Source organism: Micromys minutus (assembly GCF_963924665.1).
Source record: "Micromys minutus genome assembly, chromosome: 3".
Lineage (NCBI taxonomy): Eukaryota > Metazoa > Chordata > Mammalia > Rodentia > Muridae > Micromys > Micromys minutus.
Genome location: NC_137972.1, coordinates 25,177,101 through 25,202,463, shown reverse-complemented (window position 1 = coordinate 25,202,463; position 25,363 = coordinate 25,177,101). Strand labels below are relative to the sequence as shown.

General features: G+C 48.7%; 1 protein-coding gene across 2 annotated transcripts in view; it reads right to left on the bottom strand.

The window, feature by feature from the left end:
* IQSEC3 (IQ motif and Sec7 domain ArfGEF 3) overlaps window positions 1–25,363 on the bottom strand; it is a gene marked incomplete at both ends in the record, with an annotated part of 91,354 nt that overhangs the window by 14,730 nt on the left and 51,261 nt on the right. For both annotated transcript variants that reach the window (XM_080913662.1, XM_080913663.1), the window contains 4 exons: window positions 383–549; window positions 907–1,029; window positions 16,742–16,903; window positions 18,623–19,728. In XM_080913662.1, coding sequence (XP_080769788.1) covers window positions 383–549; window positions 907–1,029; window positions 16,742–16,903; window positions 18,623–19,728 — 1,558 coding nt within the window. The remainder of the gene's footprint in view (window positions 1–382; window positions 550–906; window positions 1,030–16,741; window positions 16,904–18,622; window positions 19,729–25,363) is intronic.

The window sequence follows — 25,363 nt, the reverse complement described above, 5'->3', positions numbered from 1 at the left end:
TGCAAGGCTGAACCCAAGAAACGCAGAACCCGGAAGCTCTACTCCCAATTCCTTTTCCCCGAAGTCACAAGGTGAGAAGGACTGGTCCAACTCAGACACTAGACTAGTACCAATGACCCCCAGGTCACCCAGTGGGAATGGTCCTCAGTACACAAAAGGCAGAAGGTACTGCTATAGGGTCCTGTTGCTTTGAGGAAAGCTGTGGTACCTGGAGACTCAGTTTGCTGGAAAGTGGGCAAGTTTCCCAGTCTGCTAGGGATTACTAGGTCCTCAGGGACAATGACATCTGCAGTTCGGGCCTATAGCCATAGGATTAAAAGGAACAGGACTGGGCTGAACTGTGCAGCACCCGCACCCCACCTACCCAGTCCAGTCTCCTCACCTCGGAGGTTTCGGATAAAATCTTCTAGCATCATCTTCCGGTCAGGCTTGATGTTGGGGCTGTACATGTCGGTGTTGAGGAGGATGATGGCAAAAGCCAGGATGAAGATGGTGTCTGGGTTGTGGAACTGCTGCACCACCTCAGGATTGCACATGCAGTAGCGCTGGCTGGTGGGAGAGGGGTTAGGACCATGAGTTCCCCTGTCACAGCTCTTGAGGGATTTGGGGATCAAGGAGGCTGTCCACCCTCCAATACCCACTCCCACATGTGCTTAGTAAAATCTGTTTGTAGGTAAGCAAGGGGCATCCACTGGGAGGGTCCCATGTGGCTTCCAGCTTGGAGGATTCTCTAAAGGATTCTGTTCCGCTGTTCCATTCAGCCCACCTTCCCGCCTGTACCAGAAGGGCTTCACTGAGTAGTGTCTCTGTGCACAGAATCATGGCAGCTTTTCTTCAGTATTCCTATTTCCCAGGAAATCAGGGATGGTTGGAGGATGGGGAGAGGAGCTGGGAAAGGGTTCTCACCTGAAAGCTTCTATGAGCCGCTCTACCTTCTGGGCTTCCCCCTGCACGCGGATGTGCGCTTGAAACTTCCTCAGGGCTTCATCCAGCTCCATGTTGGAAAAGTCCATTTCATCTACCACACAGCTGAGGGCAAGCAGAAGGGGGTGGTGAGTAAGGTCAGTCCCTGTCAACTCCTCTGGAACTGGGGTAGGAGAGTGAGGTGACGTCACCCTGGAGGGATGAGGAGACCTGGTATGGTTCTAGCCAGAAGGGAATGGAGAAGGAATCTTGGAGTCTGGGGTCTCCTCCGAATAACCTTGGTGGACATCTTTCTTCTGTTGTCTCACACCCCATTCAGCAGCTCTAGGAGGCAAGCGATTGGCTGCCATATCTGTCTCACAGACCTTTCTGTTCTGGATCCAGGTTCTCCCTGAACCCCAGAGGATCAAGGGGTTAACAAACACTCCTAACTGGAACAAGCCAGGCATGGTGGATCACACTTAATGGTCCTAGCTACTTAGAATGTTACAGCAGAAGGATCCCTTAGGTATGATAATGATTCTACCTCAAATAAAATAAAATAAAATAAAATAAAAATGGAGTGGAGATAAATGTTTTAAATCATATATCCTGTTAAGATGGTTGGGGAGTCCCTTTCTCCACACCAAGGTCTCTGACTGGGTGAGTCTTTCCTGGACCTCTTTTGTAGTGGTTTAAATATGCTTGGCCCAGGGAGTGGCACTATTTGGAAGTGAGACCTTGTTGGAGTGGGCGTGGCCTTGTTGGAAGAAGCATCTCCCTGTGGGTGTGGTGCTCTGAGAGCTTCCTCCTGTTTGCCTTTGGAACAAGATGCTGAACTCTCAGCTCCTCCTGCACCATGGCTGCCTGGGCTCTGCCATGCTTCCGCCTTGATGATAATGAACTGAACCTGTAAGCTAGCCCAAATTAAATGTTGTCCTTATACGAGTTGCCTTGCTCACGGTGTTTCTTCACAGCAATGCAAACCTTAACTAGCACACCCTTTTCTTAGGCTGCCTGGAAAGGACAATGCCTGTAGAGCATTCTCCCTGTTTGATCAACCCCCATCCTTCTGCCTCAGTTTCTTTGTGGGTATTCTATTCCCAGGGTCTTGCATGGGGTGACAGGAATCCAGGCTTGGTCATGTTGCAGACACCATACTTCAAACATTGGACTTCCCTGCTGAGAGACTATGTCTGCAATCACAATATGGCTGCCACGTGCCCACAGGCTCCCAGAGCTGACATCTGTCATCTCTGTCACATGCCATCCTAGTTACCTCCCTATTGGCTCCGTCACAGCCTGCCCTTGTCTGCTTGGTTTTCCTGGCAGACAGCATCACACAATGATGTGGGCATAAGTCCTTCAAGGCCACTCCCAGCTGTGAGTCAAGCATGTCACTCAGTACTCAGCACTCCCGACAAGGACTCCTCAGGCAGCTATAGAGCGGCCAGCTGAGGTATAGACAAGCTCTGAGCAGGATCCACTTCCATGATCTCAGAAGACCCAAAGTCCCTCAACTCTGTTGCCATTTGTCAGGAGAAACCAAAGATGACATACAGCAATGATGTGGGTATAAAGGTGTGTGGACTCTGTCACCCCACTGTGGAAGTAAGGAAAGAGGTCAAACCCAGAGACTGCAAAGAATGGGGGGGGCTGGGAGGGACTAGGATGCTTCTTTTTTCCTCTCCCCACCCTGGGTAAATCCACAGCTACTCTTGGCTGAGCTTGCTGGGCTCCTCTCCATCTCATCTCAAGCTTGTCAGGGTGGGTTAGTGGTTTGATTAAGAAGCACATGGAGGCAAGAGGCTTGCCAAGCCTGAAGAAGGTTGCCTGGATGGCAGAGTCTCCAAGTCTGCCCAGGTAGAGACCACTCTACTTTCTCAGTGGAAATCCGAGTGTTTGCTTCTGCACTGAACTCTCCTTAGCTCAGTGTGAGCTGCAAGACAGCATCATGGGGTCAGTGGGTGCCCATCGCTCAGCCCAGGCAGGAGCCAGCCATTGAACCCTATAGAACTGATATCCTGGAAACAGCCCGAGCAAGGGGACACAGAGGCAGAGGAGAGACAGAGCCCATGTGATCTGGACACAGAACCCAAGCCAGATATGGGAGGAGACAGAGCCTTTGTAGCATGAGTCCTGCAGGTACAGCCACAGAGAAAGGGGCCAGGTTTGTCTCCTACACAGGGAAGTGGCTGCTGGGATCAGGGTTCTATGGGGGAGACAGGGAAGGAAGTGGCATCTAAGGGAATGGGATCTGCCCAGCCAAGCACAATGGCCTAGTTTCCAGTCCTCTACTCAGGTGACATGCAGCCTGCTGACTCACCGGTTCACTGGCTCGGGGACTGTGGCTAAGGACTCCAGTAATGAGCCAAAGGTCTAAACCGTCCTTGTTCAGGAGAAGCAGCCAGGTGAAACATGGCTCCCATCCCAAGACAGGGGTGGAAAGACTGTCATGAACCCAGAATGCCCCTAATTCAGAATCTTCTAGGCTGTTCTGAGAGCCCTGAGTTGTGAGGGTATTAGTTAAAATGCAGCTCTCTGAACTCTGTCCGGATCCAGTGAATTAGAACATTTGGAGGCTGGCCTGGGAATCTGCATTCTTTAATTAGCTCTCTGAGTGAATGCTTGAAATTGGGGAAGCCAGGGGCTGGAGGTAGGAGTAAGCTCAGCCCATGGGGAGCTTTTGAAATGTGAGTCTAGCCACTACAGAGCTCCAGGGACCAGTCTTGCATGGGAAGGTGCTTTCATCCTCCCAGGCTATAAAGATTACTCTGTGGGGGCAGTAAGGGACAATGGGCTATGATTACAGACAGATGCAACCTGCCTCCCTGTGAGGCACCTTGATCAGTGCTTTATGTTTTATGTGTATGAGAATATGTATGTATGTACATGTAACATAATTATGCAGGTCCATAAGAGGCCAGAAGAGGGTCTTGAGTCCCCTAGAGCTGGAGTTACAGCCGTTATGAGCTGATATGTGGGTGCTGGGAACTGAACCCAGGTCCTCCGCAAGAGCAGCAAGTGCTCTTAACTACAGCATCCCTGTTTGATAGCAGGTGCGCTCCTGGAACTCTTACAACCTGGGGAGAAATCCTAATGTTTTCTGGCTGCCAAGCCCTGTGGGAAGGGAAAAGGATGTGCTGAGCCATGACAAAGCATTCACTCTTTCACAATGAAAAGTCACTTCTCACCCAGCTGTGGGTTAGCCACGTTGAACTCATAGGACCTGCCCCACCCTCATCTCAATGCTGCTAATCCCTGAGCAGGTCACAGAAGCAGGACACAGAGCTCACAGTCACCATGATAGCACAGTGCAATACTACCTAAAGACACTCCCAACAGCAGCAGACAAGGACATGGCACTCTGGCTGACATGGAAGTCACCTCCCTTTGATGATCAGTCGCCATTCTGCCTGCAATTTGAGGAGTCACTCTATGTTTTTCTGGTGGGGTCTGAGTTCTCCTGGGAAAGCTGACAGGGAGGCCAGCTGTGGCGTGTAGACTACTCATCTTGGGGACTGTCACCCATAACCCTAAGAGCATGGGTGCGTTCAGTATAGATTTTGGCTGGCACCTCCTCACCTTTTACTTTTCTCACTTTTTTTCTCCACACTTTTATTCTATGGCATCTGCCAGTGCTTAAAATCCCCCTTTCCACCTTTGTCTCCCAGCATCCCTGAAGAGAACAGAGCGCTGATCAGTTTGCCAAATCTTATCTCTGCTGGGACCCAGGACAGGTCACCTTGCATCCCTAGAGTACTGACAGGCTTCTTGGCTCTTCTCATCTCCTCATTTTACAAAAAGCACCTCTTGGGCCACCTAGAGGCTTGCCCAGTGCTGCCAGAGCTAGGAGAGCAGGCTTCCCTGTGGTTCTGCGAGGCTCCTTCCTGCTGGGGCTTCCTCATGTGCACACGGGGCATTAGATGGGGGCCTCCTCTGGAGCCTTGCTTGTTGAAGGTTATTTTAAGGCATGTTATATGTTGAATATGAGACGTTTTCCACAATCCCAGGTGCTTGAGTCCCTGGATCCCACCTGGTGGCACTGTTTTGGAGGTTATGGACCCTTTGGAGCTTGGGACATAGCTGGCACAAAGAAATCCCTGGCAACCTGCTTCTGGTTACATCTCTACTCCCTGATCCCCAAGACATTAAGAGCTGCTGTCTCACATTCGTGCCACTGTGGGTGGGCCTGCTTCAGCTACGGTGGCTTCCCAGCTTTCGTGAACTAAAGTATGTGTCTCCCTGAAGTTACTTCTGTCAAGTATTCTATTAAGCTATAAGAGAAGCGACTAACGACTCCAAAAGAACAAGGCAACCTTCTGGATTTTATGAGATATTAACTGTTACCTGCCAGTTTTGTAACACTTTCAGAGACGAGATTGTAGGGGACTGCACAGACTCAGGAAACACTACTGGGCAAGTGTAACCACCTTCCCCATCTCCCTAGTGTCCCTGCTGCTTCTCAGTGACTGGTGTTAATTGGTTCTCCCTGAGGGATTCTATCTCCACAGTGGAGGCCTGAGAGGTGCCTTGAAGGACATCTGGACACATTCAAACAGTCAGTAGCCATGGATATATAAGGAGATTCCTGATTGTTGTCAGGGAGGTTTCATGGTTACCTTCCACTCCAGAGTCTACCTGGCATATACCCTCACAAGATAATTCATATTCCTAGATTATTTTTTCATCTCCTACCTCCTAGGCCTTCCCAGTGCTCTGGGCGAGGCTGGCTGGTTGTCTTGCTTTCAACACATGCACTAAATGGCTCCTAAGTACAAGGCTGGGCCAAAGACCATCTGAGAGTGGCTAGTTTCTGTTCTGGGATGCAGCACTGGGTAGTTTTATGTCAACTTGACATAAGCTAGAGTCATTTGGAAAGAGGGGACCCCAATCAAGGAAATTTTCCCACCAGACTGGCCTGTGGGCAAGTCTATAATGCGTTTTCTTGACTGATGATTGCTATGGGAAGGAGCAGTTCATTGTGGGTGGGGCCATCCTTGGGTGGTGGTCCTGGGTGTTTAACAGGCTGAGTAAGCCATGATGAGCAAGCCAGTAAGCAGCACCACTCTGTGGCCTTCGCATCAGCTCCTGTCTACAGAGTCCTGCCTCGTTTGAGTTCCTGCCCTGACTTTTCACAGCAATGGACTGTAAATCGGAACTGTAAGCCAAAATAAACATTTTCCCTCCACAGATGCTTTTTTGGGGTTATGATGTTTATCACAGCAATAGAAACCCTGAAAATGACAGGGGGCCATGTTTTAAAAGCAGGGCCAAAGCTATGTCTTTGTAGCTAAGTGTAGTGACCTCAGGACTGGGTAGGATGAGCACATGATCAAGGGCAGCTTGGGCTTTTCCCTTTCATCTTCTAAAATTCTTCACACCCTTTACAGGTCCTACGTAGAGAAAGGACAAGTTTCACATGAAGACACAGAAGACATTATTTGGATTTCTTTGTACATAAAGAACTCTTAGAGGGCATGTGACTTCAGTTGAGATCTGAAAGATGAGTTGTGCTCTTGAGGTGAAGCAGGTAGGCCGAAGGGGCTGAGGCGGCTGATGGGTACACCAAGGTTGTGGCAGACAAGAATTCCAAGCATTCACAAAAGTTTGGCGAGGGTGCAAAGCAGAGAGGAGGGGAATCTGGAGGACATAGGGGCTCAGGGTGAACAGGATTTTCACCTGCCAGTTATGAGGATTCTAGAGTTTATCTTGAACACTGCAAGGGGGCAGTGAGCAAGAGGGGGCAGAAAGCAAGAGGGGCAGTGAGCAAGAGGGGGCAGAAAGCAAGAGGGGAAGGGGAGCAAGAGGGGGCAGAAAGCAAGAGGGGGCAGAAAGCAAGAGGGGGCAGAAAGCAAGAGGGGCAGGGAGCAAGAGGGGGCAGAAAGCAAGAGGGGGCAGGGAGCAAGAGGGGCAGTGAGCAAGAGGGGCAGGGAGCCCAGTCAAGATGATACTTCAGTGGTCTCCACTAGAAGTGCTATGGCTGAGTCTAGGTTGAAGCTGAGGTTATTTTGGTAAGTGCAGGTCTGAGATACTGTTTACAGGAACCTGGAACTGAAAGATGGAGGGGGTAATGTGTGGGAGCTATGCACAGGAGGTCAGGATGAGTCCCTCATCTTAGCAACAGTACTTATGGCGAGCAGGAGGCTAGACTGAGGCTTTAACTTGGGACACTAAACTGAAGAGGTTGTATTTCTCTTTTACTAATTGCTTCCTTCTCTCTATCTGGCCTTCTTTCCTTCCTACTTTCCTTCATTCTTTTTTTTTTCTTTCTTTTTATCCAAAGCCAGTAGTAGATCCACAGCCTTACATACAAGTCTACCCACTGGGCTACACCACAGCCCTGCAAACCCTTATCAAGACCCACTGTGTGTCTCTTTTAGTGTACAGATAAAAGCCTGTGCTGATAGCTTCCTGTCGCTCCATCTCTCCCTTTGCCTCTGCTTTTGTTTGGGGCCAAACTTCAAGAAAACATCTGTGTCCTGGTTTCCTTTCATGTTTTAGTCCAGTGTATGTTCTCATTAGCCTGTTACATGTCTCTTACCAAGGCCACCACATGTCACCCAGTCGCCAAATTCAGGGGACTCTATTTGTCATGCCTTTGGGTATGGGGAGCATTGCCTCTTTCTGAGGTGACTCCTTTCTCTTCCTAGATACCATCCTCTACTGTCTTAGAAGTGACTCCCAGGTCTTTTTTCCTGTCTTAAAAATCCTTCTCTAGGAGGTCTTGTTGATTCCAGTGCCCCCCACTGGTGTCTGTAGCGCGGAGTTCATTAGGTTGTCTCTTACTGCGAGTCCCCTTATTGCTGGGTCTTCACTGCTTGTCTCCATTGTTTACAAGAGTCAATGACAGTGCTACCAAGCCGGGGGCAACTTCATCACCCGTTGCCTCTGCATCCCAGCGGAACATGAGTGATACCTCTGAGTCATCTGAGGTCTGAACATCCTTACTGGTGACAATCGTGAGAATGTAGGATGTTCCAACTTCTCTCGAAGAGACGGCAGGCTGCACGTCCTTTGCTTTAGCTGATATTTGACAGTTTGGCTTGTTTAAGCAAATATGTGGCAACGTCAAGTTTGATCTGTTCTGCAGATGAGATGTCCTGAGGTACAGCATACCTTCCATTTTAAACTGAAACTACATGTGCGTGTAACTAGGAAATATCTGCAGCAATGCAACGAGCCTGGGCACAAGCACAGTCAGTTATATGCAAAGATGAGTGTCTTGACTTCTCACCCACTCAGGTACCCACTCCAGGTGACACAGCTCTCTGATTTCCTCCCACAACTGCCACAGACTCTCCTGCTGCACCAAAGCTGTGGCTAGTGACCTGGCTCTTTCTTACTCCCTGCCTTCAGGCCATCCTTGAGAACCATTCTTCTGGGACACTTACATGGTCTTTGCTGGCTCCCCTGTCTGCATTTCTTCAGAACCTTCTGCATCCCTTGTATGACGTTTCCCAACAGAGAAGGCTCTTTAGCATTCCGCTCCTCTTGTCCCTTCCTCCTGGCTCCTTCCTGCAGTCTTGACTTCATGCTGCCTAACCCCAACCTCGAATGTCCATGGTCTCCCCAGTTTCCATGGTTTGCTGGACTTGTCTTCTGTCTGCTTTAAAAATTCTGTGCATGGTTAGAACATGCAGATTCTTAGCTTTGCTTCGGTATAGGTGAGCTGGTCTCATCTTTGCCTCTCTAGAGCGTATAGGAAGCAGTAACCTTTCTGGAATGATTATATGAATGAGTGGAAATTAGTTAGAAGAAGCAGAATCCTGTGCTATTGAAGAAACTATTAGCTGGAGAAGAAACTCAGGGACCTTTGGAAACCCCACCCAGGGGCTTAGGATCTCTTAGTATTCTTTGCCAAGATGATCTGGAATTGGCACCAGACCTCTGCCAGGGAGATGTCCTGGAGGACGCTGATGCTGGCCTGGGATGAAGAAGCATGAGTCACATGTGCTTCTTGCCTCCTCCAGCTGCAGAAGCACCTGAGTGTGTGATGGAATGGAAGTGTGTGGACATGCACCGATTGGACTGTTTTCAAGAGAGCTCAGGAGGGCTGTGAACGGATCAGCCAGTGAATCTGGGTGGGGGTGGGGAGAAAGGTTTGCTTGGGCTTTTTTCTTGCCTGTATGAGTTTTTTTTTTTTTTTTTTTTTTTTTTTGGTGGGTGGGGGGCTTAAGGGCTGCAGCAAACAGCTCAGGAGGATGTGGAAGAAGAGAACCAGCTGTTCCTACATCTGTATGAACAGTACACTCTTGCATCAAATTGCTGAACACTGACCTGTTCACACAATCAATTCGTGTGTTTCGGGGAAATGAAGCATCCCATACAACTGTGATCAAAACGAATTGCGTCATCTCAGGGTTTTTTTTTTTTTCTCCTTTTTTAAAGGAGAGCAAGACAGTGTCTGGCAGACAAAGGAACTGGTTGGGAGCTGAAAATAGGTAACAGCAACAGCAGGGATTTTTTAATTGGCCAGAAGAGATGGTAAAGATATTGTCAGTGAGGCCCAGCTGAGGCCTGGGAGGAAGCAAGTAGCTGAGCTTCAGGGGAAAGGCCAAAAGACACACAAACCCTTCTTTTCTTCTACAGTGCTTGCTTACACAATTTAATTAAAAATATCCTCATCCGCTGGAGTTTTTTTTTTTTTTTTTTTTTTTTTTTTTTTTTTTTCTGGTCAGAACTCATAACATGCTCTGTTAAGGTCTTTTAGAAAAGAGAATAGGACCAAGAAAACAGAATGAGAGGAAACTGACTCAGGGACCAACCAGTGTTGCCGTGGTGGTGCTGGGGCATAAAGAGCATCCAAAAGGATGACTGCCAGGTACAGACCCAGGAATCAAGAGCACTCCACTGTCACTGCCCAGACAAATCGGCAGTCACTGTGGATGCCAGAACAGATTCTTTTTCTCTTGCTGAACTTGGCAGCATCTTCATGGGCAGGGATCAGGAGTCCCAAACATGTCTCAGAATCCCCTGGCGCTCATATCAAGGCCGGATTACTGGGCCCCAGAGTTTCTCCTTCAGTGGGCCTGGAGCAGAGCGCAGCCTCAGTGGAATTCCAGGTGATACTGATGTTGCCAGTCTGAGCCTCAGGCTGTGGGAAGTAAGACTGTAACAATGTAACAAAGCCGGCCACGAGAAGAGGTCAAGCCTTTGGGTTTGAATCTAGTTCCTGCTGTGCAGCAGTTTGGCTCAAGCTACTGACTACTTTCAGCGTGCCTTACTTCCCTCAGTTACCCCAACAGACACAATGCCTGTCCTGTTTTCTGGGCTGGTATGAGTCTTAAGAAGATGACGCACACAAAGGTCCTGGCATGGGGGACTTAGTTAGTAATGGCTTTGACTGTGTTTCTTCGGATCAAGCCTGTGTTGACATGTTGACAGGTAAACGGGTTGAAGCTCCTTTTGGCTGAGGTGCTGAGAACACCCCTTTCCATATCAGCAGTTACCTGCCTGCAATGGCACCGTCAGCCAGCCATCTGCGGGCCCTTTAAAATGCACACCAAGCAGAAGAAACCGGATCTAGTGCAGGCCTCGTGAGACTCGGGAATTACACTCTCTGCTCTGCTCTTTCCCATCTGAGAGGATCAGAGCGTAGCAAATAAAGCGGAGAAGAGGGATTGGAGTTGCGCCTGATTCCGCTCAATTTCCACCGGCCAGTGGACAAGTCAGTTCTTCTCTCTGGGTCTGTTCTACCCAGGCAAGATGAGAGGACTGAGCTATAGCTGGGTCTCCATTGGGAGTTTCCTGGAACTGTGCCCACCCTCGGCACATCCTGAATACTCGAAAGAGTGTGTGTTTCACAGATATTCTCGTGGAAACCATCAGGATAGGCTGACCTCCTGGAAGTCCCTTGTAGAAGTTTCATGGTAGAGTAGTTGGTAGGCGCCTCCAATAGAAGGTTGCCCAGAGTGTGGGGATGGCCCTTCCTGTGCTCCTTTATGAGAGAGGAGGCTGGAGATATCTATTTGTGTAAAATTCCAATTCATGTGCCTTATGTCTGGATTTGTTCACCCTATCTTTGGGGCCCACAAAGTCTCCAATTCGGGGAGTAAGAGAATCCTCAACTTTCATGACTAGTTACTGTTCAAGAGAGCTCTTATCTGTCCATGCCAGGGATAGAGTAGGGTGCCCAGAGAAGTGGGATGTCAGATATGAATCTGGAAAAACACCACTTTTTTTCCCCCTTTCCCTTTCCTTCCCTTCCTTTCATTTCTTTCTTCTTTCTTTGATAGTGGCTGGACTTGAGCTTAGGGCTTTGCACATACTAAATGCCTTACCATGGTGGTATTTATATCATCCCAAGACAGCACTTTTAAAAGGCACCCCTCTTGTCCCTCTGGGTGATAGAAGAGAACTTGTCAAAGCCAAGGAAATACACTAAAACCTTTTCCTACAGGGTTCTTTCCTCCCCTCCTCTAGGCCCTGGAACGGTCTGCTCTGAAATGACAGCAATGAGTGCGTAAGATGTTCTCAAAAAATTTCTTGTTAGCCAGAAAGGCCACAGCCTTCCAGACTGTTGGGTATTGACAGACAATCTGTCTTCATTTAAAAAAATGTCCCGAGAAGAACAAGTCTGTTACATTCTGGCTAACGGAAGCATGCTGGTGGAAATGAAGTCATGAAAATCTGACTCCAACATCAAATGTTGATCAGTATGTACTGGAACTTCACAGGAGAAGACTGGGGGGGGTGGGGAGGAAGGAGCATGCCAGAAACGTCCTGCTGGCGGCCTTACCCTAAAGCCGCCCTTAGAGCATCCTCATCAAAACGATGTTCTCCTCATACATGTGATTCACATTGGAAAGAATCATCCACGCTAGAAGAGAGACTGCTCACAGCTGGCCCAGAACTCTCCCCTATCCACTGGCCTTCAAGCCCGCTGAAGCGGACACTTCAGGAAGGAAATAGAGCAGAGCTAAATTCCCAGCCACATGAAAACTGCGGGTGGGCGGAGCGGTGGGCACTGCTAGCCCTAAAAGATCCCAGCCCTGCCTAGCACTTATATATGCCTGGACTTGCAAGGTGTCTCTTTTGTACATCCAGAAGGGATGTCTTCAGGATACAGAGCAGTCCCCAGAAGGAGCCAGTCCCTTCCTGTCTTTTCCCATGTCTCCTTGGCAAGTTCTCATCTGATGAGTGGATCTGACATCAAACCAGATCTGGCACTCTCCAGCTCCTGTGCTCGGAAAAAGCAGCGGCAAAGGTTCTAATGTGTCTCCGTTTTAGGTAGGAAAAATAAAAATGGAAACTGCTAACATTTATAGAAATCCTCCAGAGTCTCAGGCAGTTCAACACGTCACATGCGCTTAAAAAGATGTCATTCAGGAGATTACTATGATTTTTATGTAACAAACACGGATGTCAAAGACAAATAGCCAATACCTCAGAGTGGCCTTGGCTCTTTGATAGCTTTATTCTTATTTGATTACAAGCCTAATAGAATTCACTCTATATTGGTTGCTTTCTTGCACTGTGACCAAATACCTGACAAGAAGCAATTTAAGAGAGGGAGAATTTATTTTGTCTTGCAGTTTGGGGGGAGCACAGTCCACCACAGTAGGGAATGGTATAGAGAAGCTTGGTGATAGTGGGAGCTTTAGGCATCTTAATCACATCTTAGTGGATTAAGAAGCAGAGAACATGGATTGGAACCAGGTCCTATAACCAACTAGTTCTGCCCTTACAGTCCTGTGTTTTCCAGGTAGGCCCAAAGTCCAAGAGGTTCCACAGTCTTCTACAAGGGCATCATGAGCTGGGAACTGAATGTTCAAACACATGGCCCTGTGGGAGACATTTCACATTCAGACCATCTATCCTACCTCTAGCCCCCAGTAAGTGCCAAATGCATCCGGTGTAACCAACCATCAAAGCCACCAAAGCCATACAGTTCCAACAGCATTCAAAATTCAAAACTCAAAAATCTCTTCAGAGATTCAAGGCAGTCTCTTAATTGTGAACCCCCATGAAATTCAAAGACAAGTGACATGTTTCTGGCAAGAAAGGATGGGATTAACACAAAACCACGGCTCAGCATGGCAAATGCCAACCCTTGCACCTTCACATCTGCCTCCAGTGTCCACGGTGGCCTCAGGACAGCGTCCGTTATATTTGCAGTGACTCACGACGATGCCAGACTCCTCAAAGGCTATGCTGACTCCAAACCAGGGTCCATTACTTCTAAACCCAGTCTCACTAAAAGCTCAGAATCTGGGTAGGACACATGTTTAACAGATATAACATCTGGTTCGAGTCCAGGCTCTGGTAGAGTTTGGATCTACTCTGCAAACTCAGGAACTAGACCTTTTGTCATCTGTATTTTAATCAGCATTTTGTTCTTTCAAATAACTGTGATGGCTCACAGCTCTACACACAGGTTTCTAAGACTTCTCTAGCCCTAAAGCTCCAAACTTTTCCATGTTCTCTTCCTGTCACCGGGTCTTCCTGTCACTAGAGCCATGGCCCCACTGCTCAGAACCATTTTTTCCCCTCATTGCTGTGATAGAACACCCAACAGGAAACAACCTAAGTGAGAATGGATTTGTTCTGGCTCGCGGTTTGAGGGGATACAGTTCGGGATGGCTGGAAAAGCTGGGTCAGGAAGCTTAAAGGTAGAGAGCATTGGGGTATTAGCTCACATCTCAGCAGATCAGAAGGCAGAGAGATAGGGTCAGAACCAGGACTGGGCTTTATAAGCTTCTACCCTCCTTACCCTATATCTGCAAACCAGGCAGATACCAAAAGATTCTACAACCCTCTACGACAACAACGCCAGCTTAGGTACATGAGCTTGTGACACGTCCCATTCAAATGAAATGTGTCTTCTGGGAAAATAAGCCCAGAGCCCAGGACCATCAGCTACCAAGAACGCCAAGGACCACATTTTAGTATCAGGGCTCATGGTGGTATGCTCAGACTTCGTCACGCATCCGAGGCAGCTCCTGCTCTGGTTTCCCAGCCTTTTCTTTTCCCTCACGGGTCTTAATGCTGCCTCTGAAATAAGAATTTGCCCTCTGAGAGTCATTCCAACTCCATCTTTCCACCTGCTGCCACTTGCTGGGGAACTCTGTGGCTTGGCATGCCTCAGTCTCCGAGGACATGGGCGATTTATGTCCTTTTGTCTGGCAAACAGCTATGTACAAAGTAGATATGACTTGCTGAATGCCTTCATGCAGGGGAAGGGGAGGGGAGGGCTATAGAATATCCCAGCGAAGACTTTCCAGCCTGGGAAAAGCCACACCAGACAGCTGTTACATCCTGGCTTCCATCCACTGGGAGTAAGAAGGGAAAAGACGATTATTTAATGTCCCCAGGTGTTGGCAGATGGAGTGGCAGGGAGAGACCTGGCTCTTGATGTTGACACCTGACTCTGTTTCTCTGCTTCATGCTGGCCTTTTTTGCAGGAAGATGCTAGTATATCCCGGGCACAAACTAGGGAGTTATGAACCTGGGGTATAGGGCTTTTTTTTTCTGTGGGGTTGAGTCAGTCCAGAGGCTGAGTGTGTCAGAAATTCAGATTCTGGGACAGGGTTTGTACCTGCAGAGTAAAGCATGGGGCATAGGGTACCTGTGGGCACAGCATTATGCCCCCCTCTGTACTCCACCCTTCTCCCCACACCCAGGATGCCAGCAGATAAGCCTTGTCTCCTCATTGCCTTAAAAAAATGTATAGTCTCTCATTCATCCCCATCCGTGTTTAGGTGTGTACGTTTCCTGAGACCAAAAGCCATGCTTATTTCCACATACAAATGCAGAATGCGCAGCCCAGGCCCACTCTTAACATAGAACAGGCACTCAGTGTTTGTTAGATGAATAATAAATGGTCATTTCTTTCTTCCCTGAAGCCTAAGGGCAGCTCTGAGTCTTTGACAGGATGACAAAGCACGGTCTCCACATTTAGGGCAGAGAATCATCTGCCCTAATGCATCAGCGAATGCTCTAAGGAAGGGGAAGGATGACAGATTTCACAGAACTCCAGGGCAGGGTGGGTGGGACTTCTGAGATCACACAGCCCAACTTTCCCATCTTGCAGATAAGGGAAAAGGACTTAAGCTAATACCTTCCTCAAGCTACCTAGCACCCAGAATCAGAGACTGCTGTTTCTTAAAATCTACCCACCAGCCCCCTCTCACCAGAAATACTAGCCGATGTGGGTCTGGCTCAAGCCTAGACTCTGAGGTTGTCAGCTTACTCGCTAGCCTGGTCTTCTCTAGCACAGGCCATAGCAGCAGGGCCACGTCTGAAGCTTTTACTGCCCACCGACTCACCCATGGCCTGTCTCCAGGGAAGAGCGGTAATTAGCTTTCACTGCACTGTTTAGCATAAAACCTGTGTCCCACATGTTCCAGATCAATGTGGGCTTGGTGACGGCCATGTTGTATGGTGATGGGGCATGTCAGAAAAGACAAACCAACAAACCAGGGAAGCCATGTCTCCCAGAGGGGAGCAGGGTTGCTCATGTCTCCCAGAGGACAGAGACAATCAAAGTCTCCTGGGAGCATGGGCCAGCTGGGCAGAAGGAAGTTAGTGGAAATAAAAGGGACAGAAGGTCACAGATGGAACACGGGGTTAGGATGCGTGGGGAGAGGATCAAGTGCAGTCTCTCTCCTCTTGAATTGTTTGGTGGCCCTACATCAGTTCCTGGGCATCCTTTTGGGACACACCAACTAACAGAGCTGACAGGACAGGGAGAGTGGAGCTGGAGGGAGGAAGGAGAAAGAGAGCAAATGGGAACTGTTAAGAGTTCATCAGTTCTCATTACTCTTCTAGTGTGAAATGGCAAGCTCAGGCCCCAGTTCCCAGAGAGGCAGGGTCGAAGCATTGGTTCTGCCTAGCCAATGCCATCCAGGGAGGCTGAGATACTTCAGACAAGGCTCAAGCCTCTACTGTCCTGCCTACACTGAGAGAGAGCATTCAAGGAGCTGCCATCTGGACCTTTAAGGTTTTTTTTTTTTAGACCATGAAGTGTGCTAGGATACCTAACCTCATTCTCAGGGAACAACTGGTCCAGCCACAGGGCCAGATTCTCCCATCCTCACAGGTTGGGGCACAGAAGACCTGTGGCATATCTGCTTTGCAGGAGTGCTGTGGCTGCTCTGTGAAGAGAAATCATCTCTTTGATCATCCACGGAGTACTGGCCAGAAACTCACAGTGACTCTCCAAGCTCTTGGCCCTGTGTCCCTCTCATGAGAACAGGAAGGACAGGCTTTCCCAGGGCCCTGGAGCAGAACCTATGGGTCCTCCTCCCCTTTCCCAGGGGAGAAGAGGCTCCAAGACTCTGTTCTCCAGCCAGAGAAGTGTCACCCTGCTCTCTGGAGACGAAGCTGCTGAGCAGCTCAGAAACCAGCACAGCTGAAACTGTCCCTTCACCTTACTTCAGTCATTTCCTGGAGTTTGAGGCATAAGCACTTTTGGGGGTGATTTTGTCAGTAGATACATCTTTATGGAACCTTTATATTTCCCTGTTTTAATAACCCTGGGTTTAGCCCCCTGTCTCCACGTTTTGTGCCTACCAATATCAAAATGAACCTTGTCAAGGGTGTCCCAGAACTGCCGGGGCAGACGCAGAGCAGATGGTAGGCTAAGGAGCTGTCACTAAGCAGAAATGGGTCTGAGCTGTACAATTCATTCATTGTTTTCATGCCCCCTTCCCACTCCTGTTTCTCATGCCCTAGGGTGTCCCTGGAGCACCCAAAGGCTCCTGGCTCATCCTACCATCAAATGAACAATGGTACCCATAGTCACACAGGAAGCCAGAGCAAGCGGTCCCACCTCCCAAGAACCAATGAGAATTCTTGGGTCCAGGGCATGAATGAAAGGAGGGCAGGCACTCACTCCAGCACGTCACGGTTGAACTGCTTCTTGCTGTTGCCTAGGAACTCTCCTATCATCTGGCGGCTGAGGCCTTTCCGCTGGAGGAGGAAGTGGGCCACACCGATGGGGGTGTCAGGGATGAAGCCACGTGAGATCAGGAACTGGATGCCCTTGTCCGGATTTCTGCAGAAGGGTTGAAGTTGGGAGGAGAGAGGAAGCCAAGGGTGCTTGGGAGCTGCTGTTTTGTATCCCATAAACCCTCTGAAATCTACTTCCCAGGCCTATCCTGAGACTTCCCATTGGAATAACTGTTACCAGAACCTCACAGAGGAGTGGGATAGAGGGTGCTGGGGAGGTGTAGGGAGTGAGGTTGGGGGTGAAGTGGGGGCTGGGGACAGGTATGTGGTTTGAGTTGAGAAGAGAAGGACTAACTCAACAAGAACCCAGAACAAGCAGGGAAGCTTCCTTCTGTCCCTGTCTTGCTCTGATGCCTCTATAGTCCCCAGGTGGCTGGGGAGGCTCCTTCTCTAGCCTACACCTTAGCAGCTCCTGGAGCTGGCATTCGCTGGGTCAGAGGAAATGAGTAATCACGAGGAACCTTTCCTCAAATGCTTGCCATTTTCAGGACACCCAAGCCTGTGACTTCTCTCCTAGCTCTTCACCTATATTGTGTTTTGCAAAGGCACCATCTTCCCGTTTGTAGGGGGAGGGGATACAGCTTCACTAGGGATGGGCTGGGAATCACAGTCTTGAAGGATAAGGGTATCTGATTTCACATGCACACTGAAGTGATGGAGGCAGGGGCGTCATGGTGGAGTGCTGGGTGGGGCTGTGCTCACAGGGTGGTAGCCTGAACAACAAAAGGCAGACAGCTCTGACCTCGCCTCAGTTTACCTCTTGCTAACAGCTGAACGGTGTGCAACCTTCGACCCTCCAGTGAGCCTGTTGGCTGTTCTGCGATAGAAGGAGGGTGCTCACCATCTCTAGATACCTCGGGGAAGACCGAGGATGTGCGGTGAACCGCAGTGGGCATTGCGAGGCCAGGAGCTGTGTCTCACTCATCTGTGTGCTACGGCCCTGACAGTTCTAGTTATACGAATGAATGAGCAGAGGAAAGGGTTCCCGCTCTGGGCTGGTTGCTACAAGGGAAGAAGGGTTAATGACTATCTCAGAGGGATAGAAGCGTTTACTTCCTCAGTGTAGCCCTGCCCGAGTTCTTGCTATACAGCCTTGATCGGGTCTCTGAGTTATGGCAGGCATTAAGTTCTCTATTTCCTAATCCCTTGTCTTTCCACTGGCTTCTCTCTGTATTTCCTTTCTGTCTTTCTCTCCTCTAACCTATTCCACTACTTCATAAAAAATTACCTTCAAATAAATTGTTATTGTGGGGAGAGGGAATGGCTTTCACCGGCGGTCGGATGATAACCCTGTGGGGTCGTCTTTCTCCTTCCACATTTACGTCTGTTCTGGGGACAGAACTCAGGCTTGCCAACTGAGCGCTCTCCACCGGGACCCTACACCATCTCTCCAGTCTCTGCCATTTCCTCATTTTGTGACCCCGGTGAAATCACACCGTTTCCCTGACATCATTTTCATCCTCAATGATTTCTGCTCAATCTTCATATTGTCTGTGCTCAACTCTGTGTTTCCCCATTTTCCAAACCACCGATTTACCTTTGCAGGCAATAGCTGTAAAAACCTATGTTTAATGTGTTGGTCACCTGAAAAAAAAATATACTGTGTGTTTCTTAAACACTGCCTGGGGGTTCGGGCGAGGGGTATCAAACTAGGCACATATTGCCTGGGTGAGCCCTGGGAAGATGCTGTCGGGACGACGTGGTACCCTTCAAGACCTCCAGGATTCCTCCCTCTTGTTCTTCCCTGGGCTCCAAGCTCACTCACATGTTGAAGAGGTTGAGGCCGATTCGGTACAGCCGCTTGCGCAGGGTGTCTGTGGAGAGCGTGGGGGACCTGCAGCTGGCTGGGTTCTCGCAGTGGTAGCGTGGCAAGCTCAGAATCACAGCTTGCAGGGCCTCCTTGGAGGCAGCGGCAGAAACCTCTGAGCCAGATTTGGCGGACTTGGTGGATGCGCTGCTGCTGCTCAACTGCTCAGAGTTGTCGCCCCCCTCGGCCTCCGCCCCTTTCCCTGCCTGCGCGGCCCCTTCCTCTTCCTCCTCTGCTTCTGTAGCCACTGCCTCCTCCACCACAGCCTCGACCACCATGGGTTCCTGTGCGCTCTGGGCGTTGCTCTCCACTGCCTCCGAGTCCTCACCGGGTGGGTCCATCTGTTCCGAGGCTGGGACTTCTGAGACCTCCTGCGTCGCGGTGTCCCCGTGTTCAGTTTGGGCGGCCGCAGGCTCAGCTGTGGCCTGGGCAGTCTGTGTGCCCAGACAGTTGGCCACAGACAGGGAGGTGGAGGAGGAAACAGAGATGTTCTGGTTAGCGATCTGCACAGTGACGTCCCGGAAAGCCATCATGAGGGTACCGCTGTGACCCTGAGGCAGGCCACCGGCCTCATCTCCAGACCCTGGGCAGATCTCTGGCTCCCGCGCCGTCTCGGTCTCCAGGCCTGGCTGTCCCGCACTTGGGTGCAGCGCCTGGTGGAGCTGGTACGCGCCACTCTCCTGCAGCGAGCACATAGTCTTGAGGCTCCAGGTGCTGAGGGCGTCGTCGATGGACTTGGCCAGGGACTGAACCTGTTCGGTAAAGGAGTCCTCCAGCTCGGTGAGCGAGCCTGCGAAGGTGGGTGGCAGGGAGGGCGAGCGCCCCAGCGGGAGCCCCAGGAGCCCACAGCTCTCCAGCAGCGCCTTCTCGGCCACCAGGCTCTCCGCTGTGGGCGCCCTCACCTTGCGCAGGGAGATCCGCCGAGGCAGGCGGCTCTCCAGGAGCGAGTTACGGATCTTCTCAAAGTTCTTGCTGAGCTGGTACTGGCGAAAAGCGGTTTGGATGGTGCACGCGGCGCGTCGGGATACCAGGTGGCCCCCGTATTTGTGTTCTAGCATTTCAATCTGCAGCAGGGACAGAGAGAAGGACTCAGTTAAGGAAGATGGAGGTAATGTTGATTAGATCAGTACAGACCACCATGAGACCCAAGTTGTGGGTCCCCAGTGCACAAGAGCACTGCTCTACTGGGATCTTATATCCAAAGACCCCATGCCCAACATTTCTGAGATGCCATGTCCCTGGAAAGATTCCTGGGGGCAAGATGGAAGATTCCACTCAGGATTTTGTGATATCCCCTGTAGCGGTAGACAGAGGTGTTAGGATGGAAGTCCCATTTAGCTAATCTCCTGATTATTAAAGAATGCTTACACCAGAGATGCACGCATTATTTATGAGAAAAATACTTATCTTGAATGTATATTAAAATACAGTAAAATGTACTAGCTAGCATGACATTAATATTAATAAAACATTAATAAAGATGGTTGGAGCTTGGTGATAGCTATATGGGAGTTTATTACACTATTGTTTCTGCCTTGATGCACACTTAAAAATAATTAAACATGAAAAATTAAACAGTGATGTCAAGATCGATCAGTCAAGCAAATAAAACCCCTACTGTGATTCCTGCTCACCCCACGGCACCCTCAGCACGATGGGTTCTTCACTGCGTGGGTTGCTTATGTTCCTTTGGGGGCACCAGCAGCTTGGTATCTGGGTTTGATTGTCTTTGTATCACCAGCCCCCAGCCCAGATTCTGACACATGGGAAGTGCTCAATAAATGTCAACATAATGAGAAGGACCATGGCCCAAGAGTAGAATCTCCTCCAGGGCAGCACAGTTTACATCACCTTTGTTCATATCAATAGGAGCTGTGCAGCCAGGGCCAGGGTTGGTTAGAGCATCTAACCTGAGCAGAGTCCCCATGGCATCCTTGTGTTCAGGGATCTGCCTCATTTCCTTCATCTCTATTCTCTATCTCCGAATTTCTGTTTTTCTCTGTGCTGAGTTCTTGCTTTCTCTACTTTATCAAAACTTCTCAAGAAAGGACTAGGGGCATCACCTTAAGAGAGCCAACCCCTGATTCCATTAATGATACTCTGCTATGCTTGTAGACAGGAGCCAGGCAGAGCTGTCTCCTGAGAGGCTTCATTCAGCAGCAATGGTGGCAGATGCAGAGATTCAGGTAAACATCAGGTGGAGCTGGGGAGCTTTGTGGAAGAGTGGGGGGGGGCACTGAACGAACTGGAGGGGTCAAGGACACCTACAAACTCAATTAACCTGGGCCCAAGAGGGCTCACAGAGACTGAACCAACAGCTAAAAACCATGCAGGAGTGGACCTAGGCCCTCTTACCATGCAGGAGTGGACCTAGGCCCTCTTACCATGCATGAGTGGACCTAGGCCCTCTTACCATGCAGGAGTGGACCTAGGCCCTCTTACCATGCAGGAGTGGACCTAGGCCCTCTTACACATCTGTAGCAGATGTGCAGCTCGGTCTTCCTGTGGGTCTCCTAACGATTGGAGCAGAGGCTGTCTCTGACTCTGTTGCCTGCATTAGATCCTGTTCCCATAACCGGACTGCCTGGATAGGCCACAGTAGGAGAGGATGCCCTTAGTTCTTCTGTGACTAGATATCCCAGGCTGGGGTGGTACCTAAGGCATGGAGGGGCTTCCCCTTCTCTGAGGAGAGGGGGAATTTATAAGGATAGGACTAGGAGGAGAGGAGGGACAGGATTGTGCAATTGGGATATAAAGTAAAAAAATATGGTTTTAAAAGACTTGGTAGAAATTTCTCCTTGCACCATAGCCCCTGAAGCAACTGACCATTTAACTATGCCCCGTGGAAAGCTTTGCATTTAAATAAAGGCTAAATTTAAGGAAGTAGGCTTATTAGTATTGTAGATGCCTCCAGTACATCCCTTGAATACCTGGACTCTGAAATTATTCTTTGCCCATCCTTGCCCTCCACTTACACAGTGTCCTTCTGCAACTAACGGTCTGGATGAACGGGCTGAGGGTCATTCCAGCACTGCCAGTCTGACAACCTCCAGGCACCAGGATGGGGAAGGGCACAGGAGCAGATGGAAAGGCAAGCCCATCCCACCATACGGCATTCTCGCTGCTTTCTGATCTACTCAAGCCCTCAAAGGCTGTGTCTGGGATGACTGGTACAAAGCTCTAAGCATCACAAGGAATCACTACAGTAGTACTAGATCTGTGTGCTGCAGGGGAGTCTTTAAGATGATATTTAAAGCATTCCAGGGTGAGTTTGGAGACATAGCTCAGTGACAGAGGCCTTGCCTAACACATGTAAAGCCACGGGGTTCACTCTGAACACTGCTTTAAAAAATAATCACAACAAGAATACTGTCTATCAAATTACTGAACACACAGCAGGTCAAAACAACATGCATTTATTTTCTTGGGTTCTTTACATCAGTAGTCTGGACATGGTTCGACTGGGTTCTCTCCATGTAGGGCAGTAACTTTGCAGGACTTTCCTACCTGAGTCAAGGTTGCATCTCCATTCTAAGCCTCAGTGGACATGCTAGAGCTCAGCACTGAGAACCAACCAAGCTATAATTCTTCTTTTCTCTCTAGAATGATGTCTGCATGAGCAGGAGCAGACGTCTTGAGGCAGAAAGCCAGGTTTCTTAGAGGTACACAAAGAGCAATATAGAGAAACCAAGTAGGCTACCCCCCAGCTGAGCGGTAGATAGAATTCCAAGATGGCCCCAATGAGTCTCACCCTGTTGCATTTATCCTATGTGATTTCCTCCCTTTGAATTTGTGCTGGCCTAATTAATGTGATGACATTATTCCTGTGAGTTCTCAGTATATTAGAAACATGTTTCCAATCAACTGACTTTCAGATAACCAAAAGGAAAATCTCGTCCTGGGGGTCTGATGCAAGTGGGCAAACCTTCTGAAATAAGATAAAACATAAGGTGGATGCTTTCCTGAGTGTCTCAAACTGCCATGCTGTTGAGAATAAGATGAACAGCACCCCCTTTACCGCCATTGTTCGATCCCTTCTCAAGAACCATGAGGAGTCAGTCACTCAAGGCCCAGATTTCACATCTCTTTCCCATTTCTAATTCCTGGAGAAACCAAGACCCAAGGAAATCTTGACAGGTAATAGGACTCCATAAGCAAGGGAAAGAAGCTGTGGAAGGTCATTATCTAAGGTAGCTCCAATGTGGTATAGAATCTCTTCACTTGGTATGGTACTGTATTGGTTTAGGTAATTTTGACTCTTTTATTGTTGCTTTGTTTTGTTTTCAACTTGACAGTCTAGGACCATCTGGGAAGGGAAAACCTTAATTTAGAAGATGCCTTCTTCAGATTGGTCTGCAGGCAAGCCTTTAGTATCTGTTTTTATTATTATTAATTATTGCTTGATTTGGGAGGGCCTAGCCCACTCTGATAGTGTCGCATGCCTGGGGAGATGGTCCTGAGTCTTGTAAGAAAACAGTCTGAGAAAACTGTGAAAAGAAAAGCCAGTGAGCAGCATTCTTCTACCTCTAGGTTCCTGCCTTGAGTACCTGTCTTGGCTTCTCCCAATGATGGGCTGTGGCCTGTAAGCCGAACAAACCCTTTCTTTTCCAAGTTGCCCTTGGTCAAGAAGCTTATTATAGCAATTGAAAGCAAACCAGGATAGTTATTGTCACATTAGAGGCAGAAGACTGGGCAAGATGGCTCTAAGAGGGTCTATCTTCAAGAACAATGTCTATGCTATTTAAAAAAGCCAAACTTTAGATTCCTGTCCCTGTCCTACCAAATCATTCCGACACTTTAATCTTCTATGGTCCAAATCTGATGTGTCTCCTAGTGGCCCATGTTAAGGTCAAAGTAAAATGTTAAGGCCTAGGTAAGTGTTACCTGGCTAGCCTGACATTATAAAGAAATTGTATCATAATGTTTCTGCTGTTATTAGGAAACTTTTAATGCCAAGTTGACTACATATTCTGTTACGTTCTGTACTCTTGTAAACAAATCACCATAGAAGTCAGTAGAACTTCTCTGTATAGTTAGTTACCCACAATAAGCTTGGACTTGAGCCAGCCACCCAGCAGCACTTCCTGAACCTGTGTGTAAGCTTTTGTAGTATTTGCCTTTATAAGCTGCCACTGGGATGGACCCCAGTATCAGAGATATAAGAAACTATTTAAAATAAGACTTCCATTCTGAGTAGAGGTCGAGCAAAGTTTAAGGTCCCAGGACCTCCCTGGGAACTGACGTTCTACTTGGCAGAAAGTGACATGTGTATGACACCCTGGCTGGCAAGTTAAGACGAGTGTGTCAGACAAATCCCATCCTGGTAGACAAGTTAAGACATGAAAGTCAGACAAGGCAAGTCCCCTGCCACAGTTGAATACCCTAACCAACGGGGAGCAGGATACAACAAAAACATGTTCCTAAGGAAATCCCCCTCTCCCTGAATCCTGATTGAGAAACTAAGTTGGCACAGATGTTTTTAGATGTCAGGCTTAAAAAGCCCTGCAGGATCTTAACTCAGAGTCATAGTTCAGTTCCAGAATCTGGACCATGTCCCTGATCGATCAGTCTTGGGGTGTGGTGTTCAATAAACCTTCCCTATTTGACTGAGATCAGTGTCTGAGTGGTTTGTGCAACAATTCCCTGACCCCGACACTGCACTTTGAATTCTTATCCCTCAGTTGGTAGCACTGTTTTTTTGGGAAAGTGTTGAGCATTTGAAGGAGGTTAGGGTCTATCTGGTGGAAGAAAAGACAGGTTATAGCCAGCCTTCCTATCAGCTTCTGTTTTCTGATGACGTGAACATCCCCTACCATGGAGCTGAGCTGCTATGCTGTGCTCTCTCTACCATGGTGGAGCAAACCTCCTCAAAATACATCTTTTATTTTCTTTAAATTGTCTACCTTAGGTGTTGTGGTCACAGCAACACCAACCAGTTCAGTGAACTGGTACCACAGAAGAGGTTGTTACTGAAACCAACCCTGCCCATGAGAGTCCAAGGCCTTTGAAACTAGTTTGTAGGAAAAAGTTGGAAGAGTTTAGAGATAGGAGTTCCAGAACCCTTAGGATGCTGTAAGCAGAGGTTGATCAGTTGAGGCTTGGGAGGCTAGAATGGTGGTAAAAACAGTGAAGGCTGCACTCATGAGATTTCAGATGGGAACAAGAACTCTGTTGGGAACTGGCTTCAGCCATTTGGATACAGCCTGAAAACAGCTTATTTGCATTCTGCCTGTACCCTGAAATTTTAAGTGAGACATAATTTAAAAGTAACTTCAGGACAGCATAGCATTTAAGTTATGATATGGTTTTTGTGGCAGGCTTTCAGCCAGGTATGTAGTCATAATTTGGAACAAAAGCCACACAGAAAGATATATATATATATATATATGTATGTATAGGTATATGTATGTATATAAATATATATAATTTTGTTTTTTCACAACAGCAGAGACGCTAGATAGTTTTATGTTAATGCCACAACCTAGAGTCATCTGAGAGGAGGGAACCTCAACTGAGATAATGCCTCCATAAGATCAGGCTGTAGGCAAGCCTGTAGGGCATATTTTTCAATTTGCAGTTGATGGGGGAGGGCCCAGTCCACTGTGGGTGGTGCCATCCCTGGGCTGGAGGCCCTGGGTTCTATAAGAAAGCAGGCTGAGCAAGCCATGAAGACTAAGCCAGTAACCAGCATTCCTCTAT